Genomic DNA, 22,686 nt, shown 5'->3' with positions numbered 1-22,686 from the left:
AAAAATTTTTAATATCAAGTTCTTTCGTACTCGAGATTTTGTTTTCGAGAAATTTTGAAAATTGCAACTACACTATACTCGACTAAATTATCTCGACGCTCGACAAATTTTGCTACTATATTGTCGCACTTGTCATTATCATGATTTGTTTTATATTTAGCTTACATTTACGCTATATAAACTCTCAGTTTTTGTTATGCTATTAATATGGCTAGACGAAGCAATCGAGAGAACCGGTATGGATACACGTCTCATCTTGGATGCATATGGTGATAATATTTCTCTATGGCGACAGTGATTCCCCTGACACAGATACATATTTAAGTGCACGCATCTGAGATAAATTTTCAAAATCGATTTTTTATTCACATACACAGGTATGTACACATGCATGTATGCTCTTGGATCTATTGTAACAGGAAGAACAAAAGTCGGAATCCCCAGTGGCGCAATCGGTTAGCGCACGGTACTTATAAACAGTAATTCAGTGAGCAATGCCGGGGTTGTGAGTTCGAGCCTCACCTGGGGAACTTGTTTTTTTTTTTTTCCCCCCTTTTTTCCTTTTCATTTTATTCTTTCCGTCATCGCTTTACTCTAATTGACACAACACATTGTTTGCATTGCGATTGATGATAATGTGCGTTGAACAATTAAAATGTCAATAACAATTTATATCCAAATTTGATGTATACAATAATAAAAATTGTCATTGCAATAAACTTTAAAATATAAATATTTAATCAAAACGATAAACGTATAGTTTTCGAAGACATTGCAAATATAAAACTGGAGATATTTACGTGGAAAAGCGTATGACAATTGAATCATTGTCCAGACAGTTTGAATCAGTAATTTATTGATTAAAAAAAGGCTAGACAAAAGACTAGAACACTGCAAAGACATGTGACGTGCATCTTCTACTTAAGGATAATTTTATTAAAATAAACTGCGAAATTTGTACAAAATTAACGTCCGTTGCGTCTCGCAACAACTATACAACTGTACAACCGCTTATTCTTGACACGTACTTTCTTTAGTTACACTTTCTTCTACAATTTTGCGACGATTTCTCCATGCTCTCATATACGTTCTTGGATGAACAGGTAAGAATCCAGCGAGTCCTAATAAATCTGCAACGGGTGTGGTTATCTGTGCACCTTTGGCCAGCCAATATTGTATCCTTTCGAAATTGAAGGACACTAATTTTTCATTGTGCACATTTGGAATAGGGTCGTAGACGCCAACTTGTTCTATTGGTGGACTTCTTTGCGCCTTTTTCACCTAAGGTAAAATTGAGTGCTTAATCAATTGATTTCTAGCTAGAAAAATGTTCCTTCTTGTTCCGACTTCTCTACATGGCATTTATATCTTTCAGCCTCTTTTTTTTTTTTTTTTTAAAGCGTGCGTGATATAGTTACAAAAATTATTTAAAAAGTATAGATAAAAATGCACTTTGTAACGACATTAACTTGTAACAATTCTTGAAAAACAAACTAAGCCGACTTACATCTATTACGACGATATGATAGAACGGTCTATTGGTGCAACCGTAACGAACAAGACGTAGCGCCTTGCTCAGTGGCGAAATAGTACCTGTCCCAGACGAAGGATGTAAAGGTAATCGAGGCATATCTCTTTGTTTGTTTATTAATATTAAAAAATTAATCACCGCTTTTATGAACGTGCTTGTTTACGATGGACGAGACAAACATAGGATAGGATAGGTTAAACCACGGACAATCAGAAATCATGGCCCTGAACTGCGCATATGGCGTGAAAATCAGTCTGCTAATAGCTAATGGCTTCTGCACACAGAACGCGAAAACGCTTGCCGCGCGGCAAGAAGCGACGCGGTAGCCAATCAACGTGTTGCTTTTCCGTAAGAACAAAAAGTTTATTGGCTACCGCGTTGCTTCTTGCCGCGCGGCAAGCGTCCTGTGTGCAGAAGCCATATGAACGCGGAAACACTTGCCGCGCGCGCGGCAAGAAGCGACGCGGTAGCCAATAAACATTTGGTTCTTACGGAAAAGCGACACGTTGATTGGGCAGGAGCCATGTGAGCAGAAGTCATGAGGCTGAATTTCCACTGAGCGCGTCACGCGTTGCGCTCAGTGGAAACTCGGCCCAAACTGGGACTAATGCAGCCAAATAACTGGCCAACCAATAAAAGTTTTCTTCAAAACGTGGCGCGACATTTGAATTTTTAAATGCAGTATCAAATCAGCTACGATAAGAGCGAAAACAAAATTAAAATTTATATAATGTACATAAATAAACAAAATTTAAAAATTACTATCAGAAAACTTGGTAGATTAATAAAAATATACGTTACGTTCCGAGTTGGGTTTTCACTGACATTTTATAATTTCAAATATTTTATAGTCATATATAGGGTGGCAGCTCTATAATCCGTTGCATAATTTTGATGCCAGGATAACGTCGCAAAAGAAGGAATATTGGAAGGATGAATATATAACAGAGTTTAATAATTGTAGAATTGGGAACTTCCGTTCGCTTGCAACCATTTAAACCGCAAAAGAATGTATGTTCAACCTCTCTTTTTTAGCTATTTACACACCCGCATCCACACCCATTCAAAAATAAGAATTTTATAAATCCAAGCGTGCAGGAAAAAACGGTATGATATATTTTTTCGCAAGAATAAAATAAAATAAAACTTGATATTTTGATCGTTTTCAATCGATTCACTCTCCTTCCCTAATACGACCGATCATATTCAATGAGACACGTACAATTATAACGAATTGTTCAAGACTCTTCAGTACCGTTTCTCGCACGCTTCCCTAAAAAACAAATCGACGATCTCGGATCTGCTTTCTACCTCGCGTTTGTTACATACGCAATCTGCATACTTACGATATGTGATATAGATATATAATGCGAGCGATATATAATATCGTGGGCGAGTCTTCGATCTAAATAACGAATATGGGAACGTCGTGCAAAATTATGCGCTACGTTTGTATATCATATCGTATCATATCTCCTTTATATCATCTTGACTGTACGTCGGCAATTGGATTCTTATTAAAAGATCTCCCGTCGATAGATCTTTCTTTGTCGGCGTGACAAAACTCATCTGCCCGTCATCGTGATGTTGGACGAAAGTGTCCAACACCGAATAAAACATACGAGAGATATCGAGAACATTCAGCCAGAGTCGAGAAAATCGGAAACTTCCCCACTTAATTTATCGGTCAAAGCCAAACTAGTCCACTATAGTGTTTGTGCGTATAAACCAAGCGATAGACATTTCGATCGTATCGTACATTTATTTTGGTGGAATTTTCTCAACGCATACCTACAGTACGTACACATACTCGCGTACACACATACATACACATTAAACGTCTAAAGGCGAGATGAAATCAAAATTATACATAATAGACGCGAGTCAAACTAAATAAAGATACACTGAATTGTGACACGAATATATGTAGGTATATCGACACAAGCTTCTGCTCGCACTGATATTACTGATGATATATTATATAGCGTCTCTCCGCATACAATGTATGTGTACTATAAACTTACAACTAAACAATTACGACGTGATAATAAAAACTTACGCAATGAGAATTATTGTGACTTAATATATATCTCATAATATTAATATATACATCGTATGAGATACATGTATAACGTTGTTGTCGAAATTATATGATATTACATTGTAGTCGAGATGGACGTGATCCTTTACGCTTGGTCTTCCGAGTCCTATTCGTCGGACGTATTATAGAGAGCCCGTTTTCACCAAGCGTAAAGATATGCCCGCCTTCTTCGAAACGCTACATTCTTTGGAACTTGTTCTAAAACTGAATTAGACGGCATTGTCGCCGAAATTATTTCAATACCTCGCTCACCGTTAAATGCGTGCTCATCTCTCTCTCTCCCCCCCCCCTCCCACTCTCTTTTACATCAAGTTTACGTTAAAGGCTGGCGTGAAAAGTGACTTAGATCTTCTTATATGCTGCTGAGCGATCAGCGACGAATGTCGTTGAAATCTCGTAATATTCGATTACTATATAGGCGTTTACATATTGATAACGATGCATTTAACGATACTGTGTTACCGTGCTTCGATCGAATAACTCTTTTACAACATGAACTTTTCATATATTATTTTTATTTATTATCATTCAAGTATATATTTATAGTTGTAACTCAGAATAGCCGCGTAACACTCTCGGATCGGATAGCGTTCGCGAATAGTGGGTCATCAAGAGAAAAAAAGATACAAAAGTAAGATACGAAAAGATAAAAAAAAATAACTCTCTTTTTGTGAATTCTTGCAAATAGCTGAATCATTTGAAAACACTGAGATATATATGAAATTTCGATAAGGTTTTACGCTCAACCGAAAATATCGTCTGTGTGTAATAACATCCATAATAATTAATAATTTTTCTCTTTCTTTCAGGGTACTCTTAATATCTGTGTTAATACCCGACCGACCCGTTATTGTCAATCTGATAAATCTGATAAATCTGATAAACCTGATAAATCTGTCTACATTTCGCTTCTATACGTGATGCTAATGCGTAACAATGCAAGCTTGCGTAACAATACCATTATTATGAGACGCGAAACTTTCTCATGCAATTTAACAGGTTTACGGTACGATAATCAACGAAAGGAAGTAGTAGCGTCACCGATCGAGGTTTAAACGTTTCCCGACTTTCCCCGTTTACTCAATTCGAGAGCGAGAGCTAGTTCGGCGTCTTCCTTCTCCTTACGCCTGAGCCGCTCTTCTTCCGCTTTTATACTTTGCTTTTCTGCCCACGCAAGTTGCTCGTCCTCCGATAAATTCGTTATGTTATTACCGTTCCACATCTTGCCGAAGCTGTCGGCGAGTTTCTCATCGTTATAAATGACATTGGACTTAAAAGCGTGCGCTACATCTGATTCGTGCTGCCTCGCGACGGCCTTCGCGTCTTTACTCGCGAACGCTTCGTCGAGATTGATCGTTTTCGCCTTGACGTTGGCGAACGCTTGAGAAAAATCAGCCTCGATGTCTCGAACGTTTTTGTTATCGGCGGAAAAGGCTTTCCCAAAATCGACGTCGAACTTGCTCGCGCTGCTCGTGCTCGTGTCACTCGTACTGTTCCTCTCGGCTTTCGCTTTAGCGAGCGGGAAGGTACTTGAGAAATCATTGTCGAAAACTTTAGCCAAAGTGTTTTTACTCGAGAACGCGGATCGCGTCTCGAAGCCGAAAGGATCAGTCTTCTCCGTCCCCCTACTGCTGCTGCTGCTCCTCTTGTTCGCGTTCAGGTCCTCCGCCTCGTCGGCGAACGGGTCCGTTATGTTGAAAGGGTCTTCGTAACGATAATCTCGAAAGGGATCCTCCGTAAAGTCCGACAGCTTCGGTTGCGCCATCGCCGCTACGTGGGTGGTTTTACTCGTCGCTCTTGGTGGAGCCGTTCGATTAGCCGTTGGTTCTGGCTGAAGCAGGTTTTTGTCACTGGTCAATTTCGTTTTACTGAAAAGGTAGAAGAGAATGACGCGGATCGCCGTCGACTGTCCTCGCCGGCTGCTCGGGCTGGCAGATTAGGCCGCTACTCTCACACTACGTCACAAAGCTACGTCGAAGGTGCTGGAATTTTATGCGATGTTCGAGACACATACTTCAAGGACAAACTATATACGCAAGGTAAGAAACCTTACGTGTATCGTTATCCATTATAACGTGGTTCGAATACATCGCAGAAAATAAAACTAAAATCAACAATAATCAAATATATATTCATGCGACAATGCAAATAAACTTGAAATAGAAAAATTCCTAAAAAGAAAAATGATAAATAAATTAATTTGCAGACGATACACTCCAGAAGGCAGCTCAATAGTAGGAAAACAAAAAAATTGTGCAGCTTCTACCTAAATACAAAACAAAATTAAATACACAATCAATTAAATCACGTAAAAATCACAATTTTATATTCTTCTTGATTGTATAGGGAATAATTGCCGCGAGATGATTTTTAACGTGATATATATATATCATCGTCAAAACTAATTTGTTGGTATCAAGTTTGACGAATGTAAAAGTTAATTAACTTGTTGTCTTCTTCGTTCTATCCGTATCTATCGATCCGTATTAGGAAAGATTTGTGTGAGTGACTTTTTGATAAGAGACTCTAGTTCCTAGTACCTACTATAAGGTCAAGTATCATCGTGTTGTGCATCCATATATTTAAATTTATAGATTTATAGATAGTGGTATGTTCTCTAACAATTGCGGGCAAATATTTTCCAGAAAGTCTGAATACCTATACTGTGCCACGTGCACGAGTTTGAAATTTTTGTTATTGTGTCTGGAACATGTTTGCCTGCCCACAGGCAAGGGCTCAGTTTTCGAGTAATTCGCCTGATGAAAATAAGATGGGACACCTTGTATATGAGTATCCTGTATCACCGTGTATACGTATGAACATCGCGTAAGGCAAGTTCCTCTGGTATTCATCTATAAAATTCACTCATCTGTCACTCATATATCACATGTCTAATTGTAAGTGAATTGTAAGTAAACTAGACAATCATGACAGTATTAGAAAAAATAGTCAAGTTTCCCTGGGTTGTGTATATGTATTTAAAAAATGTATAAAAGTTGCTAAGAGAGAAAATAACGCAAAAGGAAAACAAAAGGCGAAAACAATTACGAAAAGTGATTGTATTTAGAATAAAAGATACCATTAAATACGCACCTTGGAATCAAAATTGGCAAAGTCGGCGAATCCGGAAGATGCGAAACTATTATTGTTATCGATTGTTGTTTGCTGAGCGCCAAATGGATCTGAATTTGCGTTCGCAAATGGATCTGGAGTGGGTGAAGGCGTTGGGGGTGCGGGTGCCGCTCTCATTGGACCAGTAGTAGGACCTTGACTCGGTCGTGGCGGAGCCGGTCGTGGCGGTGGTTGCTTCGCTTTCTTTGGTGGAAGAGCAGGACTGGGGCTCTCGGGACGAGGAGGCGCATGAAGATTGGCAAAGGGATCCTCTCCAAATGGATCCTTCGTGTTCTTAACAGAAAACCATTGTTCCTATCAGCATCTTATTTAACAACGTTTCGATATAGCATGAAATATATCGACCAGGTATTCATAATCTTAATACTAATAATTTTATCTATATCTTTAACTCTCCGAAGTCACACCTCCTTTTTTTTTTTTTTTTTTTTTTTTAATACACCCCGGCCGCACTGGGGTGGTCGCCACCCAGACGGATTCAAAGTCTCATAATTCAAATTAATGTGCACATAAAAATTCATGAAACATCTTAAGGGTGTTGGTCAAAAATATATATATGGTGCAGAATCCGAAATGTGCTCCCAATTTTTTATAAAAAAATCGATTCGATATTAAGTAGCAGCCATTTAGAAATTATGTAAAAATGGTGTTATTTTAAGGGAAAAAAATACATCTTGCATGGGCGTTCCAATCAACATAATTACTTTGAAGATCAAAGTTGAGATTTTGGGTAGGTAAGGCGAACGCGTATTTTCACATTTTAATTTATGTATTTCTGATTAAAATTAAACTAAAGTGTATTTTTATTAACAAATATTACATAAATACCTCAGAAAAGATAACTAATTGTAAGATAAAATAAAATGTAGATAATTAAAAATATCGCCCTGAATTTTTGTCAGGGTGGCCGCCACCCTGTGTAGCCTCGAAGGGTTAATACTTTCTCCCAACTTCATCGTGCTATCGTGCCAGCGAGACAAAAGTGGGAATTGGAAAAAGTGTTAAAAACAAAAACTGTTTAAAACCAAACCGGAGTTAAAAATATGGAGGTTTTGACCAAACGTTCGCAAACAAGTAAAATTTTACATACCGACGTAGCTGCGGGTGATTTATTCTCAGCTCGCTTTCCATTACCAAATGGATCGAAAGGATCTTGCTTTGCCGCTACGTTAGTATTATCGAACGTGGTAAAAGGATCTGCCGCAAAACCATTCTATAGGATGGTTTTTTTGAAATTAGTGACCATGTGCTTAAAGAATGAAAGATTAAAATATCGCTCATAAATATTACATCGTTATAGTCAAACACTGCAGTCTGACATTTTCTACTTTCTGCTTCATCTTTTTCTCTGTCATCTTTTGTTCTTGCGCTCTTCTTCCACTACTTCGTTCATATTTACGTGACTGCGTAACCACGTTTTCTATCTTTTTTGTTTGTTTGTTTGTCCACTCTACACATCGTCGCGTAGATATACGCATACGCAAAATAATGAAAGAGTAGAGCAAGAGAAAATGTCGTAAGAAGCAGGAGAGTAGATGAGCATAGTACGTGGACATGGCCGTAAAAAGAACTTACGTTAGATTGTTGCGTGGGAAACGCGCTTCCGAACGGATCCGACATCGTTGCGCTAAATGCTTCTTTGGCTTTATTCGATGCGAAAGGATCTTGGTCTCCAAATCCGTTTAAAGCGCCAGTCCCGATTGCATCTGCTTTTATTTCATTCGTCTCACCCGTATTCTTAGTTGTCGTTTCGTATCTATTTTTTTTTTTACAACACACATACACACACATATAATTCCGATAAGAAAATTCGTCTCAAATAAAGTATATGCAATATATACGCACTCCAAATCTTCGATCTCGGGTATAAATTGTAGACTAGTATCAGGTACAAGATTGACGTCTCCCGCAGCGAGTGCAGAGTCATAAAGCGCAATGGCATCGCTCATCTGACGCTGTTGTTCCTGTAAATGAGTGATCTTTGCCTTTGCTTGACAAATCTCTAACTGAGTATCTTGCAACTTTTTCGTCAGCTCATTTAATTGGTCCCTGTTTTTGTTCTGTTGCTGCTCTAATTGCTGCTCCTCTTGCCGCAGCCCTTCGAGCTCTTGCCTCTTGAAGTTTAGCTCTTCTTCCTGACCCCGCAGCACCGATTCTTGTTCCTCAGCTTGTTGACGGAGCTTATCGACCTCGAAGAAGATAAAATTGATTTATAAAGATTTGTATTTGCTTATCCCTCCCCTTCTCTTCCCCGTAAATTTCAAGTAAAAATAATAAATTGCACATTATTATCCGGTATATAATTGTATGTTGCTATTACGTTTGTACAATTGATATAGTCAAAACATAAAGAGATACACGATTTGATTTTATTTATTTGATAATATATTATTTAATTTTGCTACAGTTACACGTTATATGTCACGGGAAAGAGTGTAATAGAAAAAGTGTATAATTCATGCCAGAAAAGCACCAATAATGCATTAGCGCTATCAGTGCGTATGTTTTGTACAAAAGTAGAAGTTGGAAAGCATAATATAATAGAGATTGTAGGTTTTATTTACTTTCGCACAAAAATGTTTTCAAAGGACATATATGTATTTACCTATCAGTGAAAGACGATGTTAGCGATATTATACACACACCCCAGCGCACGAGCGCGCATAAGACATGTAATACGACATGTAATACACGCGCACATGCACGCACGCACGCACGCACGTACGCACGCATCGTAGAAACATAACAAAATATGTAATTACGTAAAAGAAGAAAAAAGAAAAGAAAAAATTTACCCGAGATTTATTTCCTAATAACCGCGACAGATATTCGTACGTAACGAACGACATTATAATGCGCAAAGGTAACGATCCACTTTAAGCGAAACTGTCATCTTTTTATGTACCTTCTTCAGTTCCCTCTGAATCTTCTCTTCGACCTCACTCAAATCTCTATCTACTTCGGTCTTCTACAAACCAAACATAATAAAACAAAATCATAAAGAAAAATATAATACAAAGAACTAGATGCATAATTAGTAAAATCAAACTTTTTTCTATTTTCCTCGCTTTTCTTCCCTTCCCTTTCTTCAAAATTTACTGCCTATAATTAATTACGATTGTGTCACAGAGATATACGTCAGTAAACGCCGTTAACTCTTGCTTATTATGTATGCAAAGTGAATAAGTAGATGATTAATTCACAATAATTACGTAGTAAAAAAAATAATAACGATCAAGAAAACAGTAAGAAAATGGATTAGGATAGACGTATATAATAAATGTAATTTATGTCTTGTATTACTGTCGTATCTGTGGTCTCTATGTATTATTATTCGTACGTAACAAAACGTAAATATAACGAATGTATTGGTATACTCAAAAAGTGCAATAGCTTACATTTATTATTACTTCACTGCACTTATTAAATATCGTTATGTAAAAAATTGGCTTCATCTTACAAGAGCAAGCGACAACTGTATATGCGTACCACTACCGCACCGTAGTTGTACCTATAAAAAGCAGTGCCGCGGACATTCAGTAAGCAAGCCGGTTACATTACCGAACTTCCGTTTACCTGCGCTTTCAAATCGTTCAATCTCTTCTGCGCCTCACCCTTCTGATTTCCAAGTTGCTTCAGGGTTGCCGCAAGCGTGTCCAATTCGCTTTGAAGACTCTTAATCTCCCCGTTCTTTATCTTAATGTCGGCTTCCTTTTGCGCTATATCCTGCTCCATGCTTTGTCTTTCACGCACGAGTTCCGCTATGTCTTTACTTATCATATCCAATTCCGGATTCGAATAGCCTGATATGTTATTGTTTTCCTGTACAGTATAGAAACATATTTAGAAATGTTAATATCTGATCAACATTTCCTACCATATAAAGAAATGACATGTATTTCAATACATCTAAAATTCATTTATACTGGAAAAGAAAGATGACGTCTATAAATTATAAGGATTTCAACGTAACTCAACGTAAAAAACAAAGTGTTAATTATGTAATTCTAATGTAGATAAATCCAAGATTGTCTGTCTACAAGGCACACGCCATTTCGCCATTAAGAAGCCTTAAGGTATTTAATTGTTTGATGAATTCTTGATTTTTTATATGTATATGAAAAAAAATGACACGACATTAGATGGATATTTCATTTCATATATTGCGAATACTTCACGCGACGACTCATGGCACAACGATAATGAAGATATCCGTTGTGCCAATTATCTTAATCTATTATTTAAACAACATATATTTAGCTTTGCTACTACCAAACTTGTTAATCAAGTACGAATTACGAAAAAAGATTATCAATAAATTGTTTAACGACAAACACGGTAGGTAGGCGCTTTGATAAAAAAAAAAAAAAAAAAAAAAAAAAAAAAAAAGAGACCCGCTTACACGTGATTAGATGTACAGATGTCGACATTTATATGATGTATAAATATATATAAATACATAATTGCAATTATAAAAATATTTAAATGATTGTAATCATAACAAGGTGACGAAATGTTTCTGAATATCGACGATTATGAATACCCGAGAGCTAACAAGACCCTGAGACATCTACACAAACAACAGTGGCTAGATTATTACGAGTGCCTGGAGGAAATATATGCGGACGTGAGGCACGACAAAATTACTTATCCGAGCGCGCTCATAGCGCTCGAGGGGACGTCCGTAACGTGCGATTGATCAACAAGATAATCTTAAAAATTTGTCATGCACAATTACGGTGAAATTTGAACGAATTGATTGATTTACAGTTTAGAATGCCAAATCTGCATCTCGCCGATGGAGATACATGTGACCTCTCTAATAGAATGGTATTTTAACAACAGCAGTGAAAGCAGTAGCGCTAAAAGTACACTGCGGAATACAGATCGCATTCTTAATTCACCAGATAACCGATATATCGTCATGTACAATGTCAAGGTATAAACCCCGAAAAGAGTTATAGCATACGTGTAACTCTGCAAAAGATCAGACAGGCGGAGATACTCTGTATGTTTTATATATATAATATATACACACACGTTATTGAAAAAAGAATGACTTTTGCAATAATGTTAATCTCAATAATATAAATAGTATAATTAATAAATTAATAATGATTCTCAGTTAGAGCAAGCGGGGTCGTATTGGTGTGAAGTAGGAGATACCGTAGGGTCAGTTTACCATTTACATATTGATAGCGATTTGGAAACGATGAATGTACATCCAGATAGAACAGTATTGGTGGAAAATGTGCCGGAATACAAGCTGAAGATTTATACTACTTGGACAACATGGAGTCCTTGTTCTATGTGCGACGCGGTCGGGATAAAGCTGCGATACGGTTACTGTACTGTCTCTCTTTCAGAAATGTCAGAGCATAAATATCTTGTTAACGAAAGCGCATCGACAATGAATGAATTGCAACATATGAAGCGAGGTATAACGAAAGGTAAGTAAAAAAGCAAAATCTCCTTTAAATATTTCCTTTTGCTAAAACTCCTAAATTAAATTTCAAGCCGATGAATGGAATCGAGCGCACGAAGGCACGATGCAGACGGAAGTGACAAATACAACCTTGAACGTTCAATTGAGAACGGCGTTAATGTTATTTAAAAACAAGCTACCGTGCAAATCGAGACTTGTTCCAGAACAAGTGCGACTAATACCCGTTATTAAAAAGAAAAAAACTGCAATTATGAGACGATATTGCAAGGTATGCGCGCGGCAGAAGTCTTAAAGCGTATTTATAAAAAACCGGTGAATCTTTGTTTTCTCTCGCAATATGTCGAAATATAAATTAGTCCTTTTACATATGCTACACTCGCGTTCGACAGTTACACATTGGCAAAATATGTCGAAAAAAAAAACTTTCTTCTCAATTATCCGAATCTTAACGAGTAAACGTACACAATTCACTTTACACAATTTCCAATGAGAATTGACTTTTCACGATCAATGATCTCATAGATCAAAGTTTAAAACTATTTATTAATTCCTAAAATAAACAGAAAGTTTTCTCAACTTTATTAATGTATATAAACATGTATATAAATACATGTAATTTAAATAAGGTAATAAACGAAAGAACCATTTCGACGTACAAAGAAAACATTCACACGATGACATGCCACGCAATCTAATGTGGCTGAAATAATAGAAACTTTAAAATGAGGGTCAAATAATTAAAATAGATATTATTCTTGAGACAGAAAAAATGTCAGAAAAGTATCATATTTGAGGTGCGCGATGAAAAAGGCAATGTTCTGGAAAGTGCAAACAATAGCGCTGGTATATTTTCTATGATTCAAGGAATGCCCGAACCGTTGCCATCGATTGCACGTAGCGTAATTTATGAAAAACATGATAAAAAAATCAAACTTGTCTGTCCAGGGTAAAATTTATAAATTCTAATTATGTTTCACTAATCACGATAAATATAAAAAATAATATACAATTTGTTTTAGAAATCTGAATACAGACGTTCCGATTGTTTGGCGAATCAATGATAAAGCGATAATTCCATCTCACATTAAATTCCAATCGAACGGAAGAATTCATATTAATTCTCAGATGCAAATACTATTCGAATCTTTAAAGTTCGAGGATACTAATACATACAGGTAAATTAAATTCGTCAATGGACAAGGTTACATAACAATAATAATCTTAGTAAAAAAAATCATTTTTTTTTTTTTACTACTCTAGTTGTTGGCAGAATAACGAAGTTGCTGGAATAATAAAGCTGAATGTGATTGGAGAGATAGAATTCAAACTGAATCATCATGTTATCTTGATTGGTGCTATCGTTATAATTAGCATAGTTCTGACAATGTTTTGGAGAGCATTCAAGGGACGAACGCGATATACGATGCATTAATAAGTTTTTAAACGCTGACGTGTATTTAATTAAAGTTGTTCGTCATCGACAGTTTATAAAATGAGCAAGAGCAAGCATGCGTTTGCTCTAGTGTCCGAACGGGGGATGAAAGAAAAGCGATAAAGTTGCTTTAAATACAGCATATTGTACGTTGGAGAAAAATATTTTAAAAATATTACCACTATAGTTTCCCCAGCTTTCCGTATAGAAGGTGGTATCATTTCGGGAGTTAAACTCGCCGGAGGATCTATGCCATTAAGTTTTTGCTTGATAAGCCACAAAGCTATGGCAAATTGTTCCTTATTCAGTTTTCCACTTTGACAAATGTCACATAAACTCCTAATTCATGAAATGGTTTTTCGTTATTAATGTTACACTATTGAGAATCTCTGGTAAATTGTCCGTAGTAAAAATGGCACTGTGCTATTACCATATATGCGCTAACACGGGATGTTTAAGTCCACTTTGTAGGAAGACGTCTTTGATCTCTGTACCAGAGACAAATCCGTCCCTATCCATGTCGGCTTGTAAAAATAATTTTTCCGCAGCTACTTGATCCTCGGCCGAAACTACCCATTGTTGCGCGCTTGCCTGAAAATATACGGTATAAGAACATTAGCAGTGTTTTGAATAATGCAGAAACGTAGTAAGCATTACAAGTTTTTAAATTACAGTTTAAAAGATAAATACTTTTACGACGTCTAACCCGGACAAGCTCTTTACAGCCGTAGTATTGGGTAAGGGTGGAATCGGCGGTGGTTGCGGTGACGGTGACGCGGCGGCAATCGCTATGCTCATTGGCGTAGGAGACTTAGCCTTGGGGATAATAATGTCTTTCCTTTTCCCAGGTGGCATTAATTCTGGTGGAAGTACACTTGGTATCGCATATTTTTCCAATGCTTTATACACAAGATGCATAGCCTGTATAAAATAACAATTAAAGTTAGATAAAAAGAAAAGAGAAGAAAATGTAATTCAAGCGATAAAAAAATATCGTTAGGTGTCGCTACACAAAACAAAGTAATAATATTTGTCGTCCAACATAAATTTCTCTACTCGTACTCGAGAATCTCATTCTGCCATTAGAACGTGTTCTTTCAACCAATGCCTAATGCTACGGCGGGATCCATTTGTTATGCAAAAGCTATTTTGGCATATACAAAAAAGTATACGTGATACTCACAACTACAAATTCATGTCTATCCAGCATACCATCCTTGTCCATGTCCGCCAAGTCCCAAATCTTGCCAAGAGTGTCCATATCAAGTTTACTGTCCATAAGAACACCCTTCACTTTATTTCCAGATATATAACCATTGGATGGCTGTAAGCTATCAAAAAGCTGATCATATTTCGCCCGTTCTGTAGGATTAATTGACCAATCTCCATTATTGACGGATGTTATTACAGGCAGAGCATTGGCGATAGTTTTCTGCGGAACGACCGTGATGTCTCCCTGACAAATCACACAAACAGGATAAATGACGCGAGGTTTGTTTCACGTGTGAAAAAAGAAAGAAAAGCATGCGCACGCCGTTTGGCGTGTGCGTAAATTTACCATTTTCGGTGGTGACACGCCGAGGCTTAAATTAGACATATTCAAATCCTTCCCCGTCTGGGCTAACGCGCACAACTTGAGCGCGACAAACATGCCAGACTTATCTAAGAAGCCCCGCGACTGCGGATCAGCCATATCCCATATTTTACTCAAAATAACGTCGCTCAGCTGGGACTTTTTGAGAAATCTCGCAGCGTCCATCGCCTCGATCCGTCCATATCCGTTTGGATCGACCTAGAGGCACAAACATACATGTATATGAAATACACCTCTGCTCTTTCTAAAACCTAATAATAATAACAACAATAATATACCTGATTGTAATAAGCTTCATATATCGCGGTATGGCTTCCAGCCACCTGTAAAAGAAACCAAATTCAAATGTAGGTATTCTTTATGCCTATCTGCAGCAGTAATAGAGCAAGACGAGTAAGGCCTATCTCTCTCTCCCTCAAGTGACATGATGAATAGATGTATTTAATTATTTGACCATGGCCCCATTTGACCCCATCATATCGATAAAAAAGTTTAACAATAACGTCGATACGAGAATAATAAATAACGAGTAAAGCGACTTAAAATTTTCGGCGAAAACAAAAGCGCGACGCTCAAACGTCGACTCGCTTATTTATCGTGGAGCTATACAAGCTACAAGCGTCAAGCGAGCGATGTGCCGCCAAAAGAAGGCAAGTTGTCGCGCCAAGTTTCCGGAACGCATCAATGAAACGAACGACGCTAAAGAGACTTCCTCTCAGGCGAGTAAAAGCTCGACATCAAGATACTTGATATATATATATAATATACGCGAAAAATTACTCGACACTCGAGGCACCAAACTGTGGACCGCCCTCCTCAGACACGGGGCGATCGTGGGCGACGCGAAAGTTTGGCGATTAGCGCGACAGTTTGGTGCGAGTGGTGCGAGTCACGACGAGGGCTTACGGGAGGAAGCTCCTATAGCGCGCGCGAGTCACAACAAACGGTAGTATTCTTGTAAAATCGTCAAAATTGTCATGTACCTGCGTAGGTGACGGCAGGGCGGCCATACTTGCATTAAAGCACTGGCTTAACCAATCAGACTCTCAATCGATAGCGTACGATTTCGATTTTAACACGTTCGTCCAACATTTCGCGGATATACCGCCTTTAATCACTGGACATTCCGGCAAATTATCGTGGAATCTCAATATTCTCAATCCTCTTCCTGCAGGCGCGATCGCGAAATCAAGGATGAGCGACAAGCGCGCGACGACAGAGGGAACTTTCTGAAGAGAAAACGGTTTACACGAGACACGAGTGACGAGATGCGCGACGAAATCTCTCTGTCGTTTTATTCAAAACCACTCGGCTCGAACTATACATTCGTGCTATAGTCTATGTTTATACCATGGTCTATATGCTGTGCTACACGCTCCACGCTACAGTGCTACACCCTGCCACTGCCAGACAGTGGCTGCGTTCCAAAATTCATTTTAGGTTGTGTTCCGCTCTGTGATTGGTTCACAACATCAAGTTGGATGCGCAATACAAAGGCAATAGGAACAGGGAATAGCAACAGAATGTAGATTTCCAACCGATCGGAAAAGCCGTGTATCCATGCATTCTGTATCTATTATCTATTCCCTGTTCCTTTGTATTGTGTTTCTGCCGTTCCTGCCATGGCTTCAGTGAGCGGTCGTGCTTCTGGATGCATCCAGTGCCAGAAAGAAACATGACACGATGAGGCTATAGTGCGATTCTGTAAAGCCTTGTGTACATACACGATACTTGCAATCAACTTGCAGCTTGCAGCTCTTACAGAAAAGCAGCAGTTTCCGTGGCTTAAACCGAAACTCGGACCGATTTCTAGTATCGTGTACACAAGGCTTCGAGGGTCGATTATTGGCCGCGTTCAGCAGACCCAATTGTTGAGTTCGTCTTATCAACGCTCTGCGTTGATTGGTTGGTTCTAAAAGTAAGAGCCAATCACGTTTGACTGCTACTCAACGGCTTGGTCTGCTGAACGCGCCCAATCTCCCTTCAAATTCGATTGTGCGTGGTCACGTCTTACGACTCGCCGTGTAGACCTCTAGCATAAAGTGCTCTTCACACTACGTATCGCGGATCGCGGATCGTAATCTAGCCAATCATGGATGAGCAGCTCATCTGTGATTGGCTGATATCCGATCCGCGTCCGCGATACATAGTGTGACACGGGCATAAAGGGCCGTGATCAGGCTGCAGATTGGGATTGAGATATATTGGATTAAAATTTGACCACGTAGAGCAAAGTTCACTAAACTTGAAGTTAGTTTTATTTATTCTGATTGATTAAATTTCAATCCAATCTCAATCCCAATCCGTAGTCTGATCACGGCTTTATGGCTTCTGTCCACACAGGACGCGCGGAAACGCTTGCCAATAAACTTTTGATTCTTACGGAAAAGCGACACGTTGCGTGGCTACCGTGTCGCTTCTTGCTGCTGCGCGCGCGGCAAGCGTTTCCGCGCGTCCTGTGGGCAGAAGCCATTATGCCCGGTCTACAATGGATGTCGGAAGTCGGAGTCGTAAGAAATTGACCAATCACAGTTCATTATTCTTCGGCCGCAAGGAAAATAATAGATTGTGATTGGTCAATTTCTTACGATTCCGACTTCCGACATCCATTGTAGACCGGGCCTTCGTGTTTGTTTGTGACGTCACACCGACTATGCACCACAACACATATGTACAAAAATCTTTTAATTGATTCCACCCAAAATAATGACGATGCGCAGTACGAATCGGCGCGAAACACAAAAAAGGATTGAGTGAACATACTAGACTCCCTGTATAAAAGTAGTCGCATTCTAATTGGTTTCGCCATTTTGTTACAATGATTGATTGAACCAATACGCGTGAGTCCGCTCAATGGCCAGACTCTCACGAGAGACTCTACTTATGTAAGGACTCTACCCTACCCCAACGCCAACTTGAGAAAACGGATGTAAATGCAAACTACGTAGCCACTCTTGAATCCACTCTTTTCCGCCGGCCCGGCTGCCCTGCTGCTGCTGGTCTTGTGATCTTGTGATTTGTGATTATGTAGGAGATGTAGGCACTAGGCAGCTGGCAGTGGCAGCTGGTAGCGTCGTGGTCGTCAACGTCGACCAGTCGACGTCGTGGTTGACGAATAAATCGCGTTTAACCGTGACGCGAGTTCCAAGTTCCAAGTTCGAAGTAGCAAGGTGGATTTATGACAATCACAAGTTGTGATCCTGCTAACATGTAGTCCCTTCGCAAGCGGTGGTTAAATTAGGTTAAGATCGCAAGAGATTTACTTCTTTTCTGTGACTTGTGACTTCTGTCACGGTATTCAGCTACCAGCCGAAATTGACGAAATTGACGTGAGCTCTGCTGGATTTAGTCTCGAGCAGTCTCGAGATTTAGTTACGACTGCTGTGAAATTTCAGCAGTTAAATTCAATGCAAACTAAGACCGGGAAACAATGAGAACTAGAAGGACTATGGCCATTCTCGGAGTGGGTTTGATCCTTGCCTGCTGCGTCATGATCTATCTGATGATGGATCTGATCCTTCTCCCACCTGGACAGGGTCCTAAGCTTTCCATGAGCAATGTGAGTTTTGATAACCATTTCCAAGTTAAGTGAGAAGAATCATCCTTCTTTTCTCATTTTCGACGATGCTTTTTTAAGTAATCTCTCTGGATTTTAATGGCTCGTAGAAAAATTCCTGTTTTTGACACGTCATTTTTTCTTGTTTTCTTTTTGTCTATTTCGAGTCGAGGTCGCACAGGTCACACAGATAGGAGAATGCTCTGCTAGGTAACGAATCAAGTTAATCAAAGATTTAAAACATTTCTTAATTCCATCGTCTCATCCGTATATCTAACCATTCAAATCGCCAGAGGATTATATCTTTATCCAATTTCTTCCTTTCTTCCTTTCTTTCTTTCAGACTTTTAAATATATTGAAAAATTATTTTACATGGCACGATATATATGTATATGCATACGGCAAACAATCCACTTCTTTTTGATATTGATGAAAAATTGATTATTTTAATTGATTCGCTTTCAAGTGCACACCTTCTCCCATGAGCCAGATTTGCCGCAATTTACAAAAATTACTTGTTCTTTCTCCAGAATCAGTGGCTCCATTTTGAGAACAGACTGGCAAAATTGGAAAAGGATTTTGACAAACACCACAAAGTTATGAGCGTTCTGCAGGAGCAAGCGGCAAAAATCAAAGATAATTTTGTACCTGTTGCGCAACCGGTCAATCGTCATTTTAATCGTTCCGACGCTACGACGGTATCACGTGCGGGAAAAGGTCTCGCGTGTAATTTTTATGCTGAAAAAGTCCCCGAGGTCGACATACAAATGTTAGAGTTGTACAAGCAATTGGAGTTTGATAATCCAGACGGCGGAGTTTGGAAGCAAGGCTGGAACATTGTGTACGACGAAAAGCAATGGCATCCTAACAGAAAACTAAAAGTTTTCGTCGTGCCTCATTCGCACAACGATCCTGGATGGTTAAACACTTTTGAGAAATACTACATGTTCCAAACGAGGAGCATATTGAACAATATGGTGACTAAATTGAGCGAGGACAGAAGGCGCAAGTTCATCTGGGCGGAAATATCGTTCTTCAAACTTTGGTGGGACGATCAATCCAAAGAGATTAAGGACGAGGTGCGTCGTCTGATACACGATGGACAATTGGAGATTGTGTCGGGAGGATGGGTGATGCCGGATGAATCTGTATCTCACTGGATCGCTCAACTCACGCAATTGACCGAGGGTCATCAGTGGCTAAAATACAATCTGGATTACACGCCAACGTCAGGATGGGCCATCGATCCCTTTGGTCTTTCTCCCACTATGCCGTATCTCTTGAAGACGTCGGGCCTGGAGAACCTCTTGATACAGCGGGTTCATTATTCGGTGAAGAAGAAACTGGCCAAGGAGAAAAATCTCGAATTCCGTTGGAGGCAATTGTGGGACACGGACGGCTCGACGGAGTTCTTCACTCACGTCATGCCGTTTTACAGTTACGACGTTCCTCATACGTGCGGACCGGATCCGAAAGTGTGCTGCCAATTTGATTTTTACAGAATACAGAACTTCGGTCTCAGTTGCCCGTGGAAGATCCCGCCGAAAATCATAACTAGGGCGAATGTAGCGGAAAGAGCGTTGCTCCTGCTGGATCAGTATCGTAAGAAAGCGCAACTTTTCAAAACCGACGTGGTACTCGCGCCTTTAGGCGACGACTTCAGGTATACGCACCTCACCGAGTGGGAAGCTCAGTATGACAATTATCAAAAACTGTTCAACTACATGAACGAGAATCGGCATTTGAACGTCCAAATACAATTTGGAACGTTGAGCGATTACTTTGAGGCGGTCAGAGAGAAGCGCAATTTAAATGAATTTCCCACTTTGTCCGGCGATTTCCTTACGTATTCCGATAGAGATGATCATTATTGGAGCGGCTACTATACCTCTAGGTAAAGGATCGCTTTCGCGACGGCTGCACTTGAATAAATCTCTAGTCTAATATAACTTGTATAATTAAATCTGCATAGGCCTTTTCACAAAAGATTGGATCGCGTATTGTTGGGTACTTTGAGAGGGTCGGAAGCATTAGCCGCTATAGCTTGGGCCAGAGGCAACGATCAATTGGTAGAAGGTAGCCTCGCGTCCCGTTTAAGCAAAGCCAGAATGTGGCACTCGCTGTTTCAACATCACGATGGAGTTACCGGAACCGCCAGGGACAACGTTGTGATAGATTACGCCCAGAAGATGATAATGGCGTTGAATAACTCGGCTCATGTACTTCAACAATCTATAGCGCATTTATTAAGAACTCCTCAAGTATCGTCTATGGATGTGGAAGCTGTGTATTTTTCGTTGGATGAAACCAGGTTAGAAATAAAACCAGAACAATTCGCGAGTAATAATCGATAAGTTTGTCAATCGCACACATGCATTTATGTATATAAACGTTTAATGTTATGTATATTGATAATGTTATGGAAAATGTATTTAATCACACACATCCTTCTCGCGCGAAGGTCTCATCACACGAGTGTGGGCGAGAAGCACGTTCTTAACCTTGGAGACGACAAACCGTCGAGGAAGATTATCCTTTACAATCCCCTCCCAAGACAGAGAACAAAAGTGCAAACTTTGATTGTCTCGACGCCATTCGTCAGAGTTACAGATCGACGAGGACGGTCCGTCAAGTGTCAAGTGTCTCCCGTTTGGATTGGTCCAGCCGCATTGTCCGCGGCTAGATACGAACTATCATTTTTAGCAACTGTACCAGGATTTGGTATTACTACGTACATAGTTCACGCGCTGCACAAAGCATCGTATACAAAGTAAGTGTGCGACAATGATTATGTACTTAAAGAGAATTATTGATCTCCCGAAAAACTTGCCATATACCACACGGTAGCATAAAGCTTTTTCCAAACTGGCTTATGGTTAAATATATCTATCCGTTTGGGTCATCTCAGCAAATAATATTTCATATGTATAAAACTGAACACACGCTAAAGAATAAAAGAGAGATTGTACGCACATATTTTTTTCTTTTTCCAACAGGGAAGTGCATCTAGCTAATGTCACAATTTTCAACACTGACATAAGCATTCCGTCGATACCTGGTTTCAGTCACCTGACAATCTTGTCGCATACCCAGGAATTTTCAATTTCTCAACGGCCGGAATTGTCCGCCTCTTTCGGGAAATCCGGCTTGTTGAAAGCTTTGCGAATAGGCAATTCCATGTTTCCAGTGCATCTGGACTTTGTGAAATATGGCACTAGAGGTTCCGGGAAAGATAAAAGTGGTGCCTATTTGTTCCTGCCTGACAAGCCGGAACCAGACGTGGTGTTTATGGATGGCAGGGCGATCATTCATTTAGTAACCGGACCAATTTTATCGAGAGTATTCCTAGAATTGCCGCACGTGCGGCATACTTGTACGCTGTTCAATTCGCCTGGCAGCGATGGACTCGGATTGCACATATTCAACGAGGTTGACATAACAGAAACGCAAAACTACGAGCTTGCGATGCGTTTCAATACAGACATTGCGTCCGGCGACCAATTCTTTACAGATTTAAACGGGCTCAATGTAAGCACATTACGAATATAGCTAATTAAAAGTTATGTTTTGGAGTTTTACTTCTTGACAAGATTTGTCACTTTTTCTTCTTGAGATATATAATTGTGATATATATGTATATATATTTTTTTTATCTGATTAATTTTAGATAATCCGACGGCAAAGATTTCCCAAGCTTCCTACACAAGGGAATTATTATCCAATGGCAGCAAGTGCATATATAGAAGATAAAAGAGTTAGATTAACGATCGCTACGGCACAGCCATTGGGAGTAGCTTCTATGGCATCCGGTCAACTTGAGGTAAGTTGGTCGATTCTGTCTTGTCAGAGAATTGTATGTATCTTAACGTAAACGTGTAAAATGAAAAGGTAAG

General features: G+C 39.3%; 3 protein-coding genes and 1 non-coding gene across 7 annotated transcripts in view; 2 read left to right on the top strand and 2 right to left on the bottom strand.

Annotated features, from left to right (window-relative positions):
* Positions 1 to 340: 340 nt before the first annotated feature.
* LOC112464415 (probable 28S ribosomal protein S16, mitochondrial) lies at positions 341 to 1,801 on the bottom strand. 2 transcript variants are annotated; one of them, XM_025031383.1, is made up of 3 exons: positions 1,670 to 1,801; positions 1,508 to 1,593; positions 341 to 1,281 (listed from the first exon to the last, which is right to left on the bottom strand). In XM_025031383.1, exons 1-3 carry the CDS (start codon positions 1,749 to 1,751, stop codon positions 1,012 to 1,014), a joined length of 438 nt encoding a protein of 145 aa, XP_024887151.1. In that variant the 5' UTR covers positions 1,752 to 1,801; the 3' UTR covers positions 341 to 1,011. The 2 variants fall into 2 exon arrangements, with proteins under 2 accessions (XP_024887151.1, XP_024887152.1); XM_025031384.1 differs by having other exon boundaries at positions 1,508 to 1,764.
* Positions 438 to 530, top strand: Trnai-uau. Its single transcript is given in 2 exon segments — positions 438 to 475; positions 495 to 530. It is a non-coding gene; the product is annotated as a tRNA-Ile (tRNA).
* Positions 1,802 to 2,465: 664 nt separating the features above from the next.
* LOC112464407 (epidermal growth factor receptor substrate 15-like 1) lies at positions 2,466 to 16,552 on the bottom strand. 3 transcript variants are annotated; one of them, XM_025031366.1, is made up of 14 exons: positions 16,220 to 16,552; positions 15,515 to 15,559; positions 15,201 to 15,434; positions 14,826 to 15,098; positions 14,333 to 14,563; positions 14,073 to 14,233; positions 13,822 to 13,981; positions 10,341 to 10,586; positions 9,670 to 9,732; positions 8,610 to 8,953; positions 8,340 to 8,520; positions 7,855 to 7,977; positions 6,726 to 7,037; positions 2,466 to 5,463 (listed from the first exon to the last, which is right to left on the bottom strand). In XM_025031366.1, the coding sequence occupies exons 1-14, from the start codon at positions 16,244 to 16,246 to the stop codon at positions 4,684 to 4,686; spliced, it is 3,180 nt and encodes a 1,059-aa protein (XP_024887134.1). In that variant the 5' UTR covers positions 16,247 to 16,552; the 3' UTR covers positions 2,466 to 4,683. The 3 variants fall into 3 exon arrangements, with proteins under 3 accessions (XP_024887134.1, XP_024887135.1, XP_024887136.1); XM_025031368.1 differs by having other exon boundaries at positions 5,413 to 5,500; XM_025031367.1 differs by lacking the exon at positions 9,670 to 9,732.
* A 1,717-nt stretch (positions 16,553 to 18,269) lies between these two features.
* The window catches only part of LOC112464441 (alpha-mannosidase 2), a 6,389-nt gene continuing 1,972 nt past the window's right edge, over positions 18,270 to 22,686 (top strand). Inside the window, exons 1-6 of the mRNA XM_025031415.1 lie at positions 18,270 to 18,795; positions 19,324 to 20,687; positions 20,766 to 21,104; positions 21,255 to 21,563; positions 21,790 to 22,321; positions 22,461 to 22,613. Of these exons, the coding sequence (XP_024887183.1) occupies positions 18,667 to 18,795; positions 19,324 to 20,687; positions 20,766 to 21,104; positions 21,255 to 21,563; positions 21,790 to 22,321; positions 22,461 to 22,613 (2,826 nt within the window). The 5' untranslated portion in view covers positions 18,270 to 18,666. The remainder of the gene's footprint in view (positions 18,796 to 19,323; positions 20,688 to 20,765; positions 21,105 to 21,254; positions 21,564 to 21,789; positions 22,322 to 22,460; positions 22,614 to 22,686) is intronic.

Source organism: Temnothorax curvispinosus, unplaced genomic scaffold (assembly GCF_003070985.1).
Source record: "Temnothorax curvispinosus isolate PA1 unplaced genomic scaffold, ASM307098v1 QBEX01014232.1, whole genome shotgun sequence".
Lineage (NCBI taxonomy): Eukaryota > Metazoa > Arthropoda > Insecta > Hymenoptera > Formicidae > Temnothorax > Temnothorax curvispinosus.
This window is presented reverse-complemented; position numbering and strand designations above follow the sequence as displayed.

Excerpts from the sequence above, each read along its gene's own strand:
- LOC112464415 (XM_025031383.1), bottom strand. The coding sequence starts at position 1,751 with ATGATTTCTGATTGTCCGTGGTTTAACCTATCCTATCCTATGTTTGTC. Across the intron at positions 1,594-1,669 it reads CAAGCACGTTCATAAAAGCG|GTACTATTTCGCCACTGAGC; the intron begins GTGATTAATTTT and ends CGTCTGGGACAG. Across the intron at positions 1,282-1,507 it reads ATCATATCGTCGTAATAGAT|GTGAAAAAGGCGCAAAGAAG; the intron begins GTAAGTCGGCTT and ends ATTTTACCTTAG.
- LOC112464407 (XM_025031366.1), bottom strand. The coding sequence starts at position 16,246 with ATGGCCGCCCTGCCGTCACCTACGCAG. Across the intron at positions 14,564-14,825 it reads ATAGACATGAATTTGTAGTT|GCTATGCATCTTGTGTATAA; the intron begins GTGAGTATCACG and ends TATTTTATACAG. Across the intron at positions 8,954-9,669 it reads TTCAGAGGGAACTGAAGAAG|GTCGATAAGCTCCGTCAACA; the intron begins GTACATAAAAAG and ends ATCTTCTTCGAG.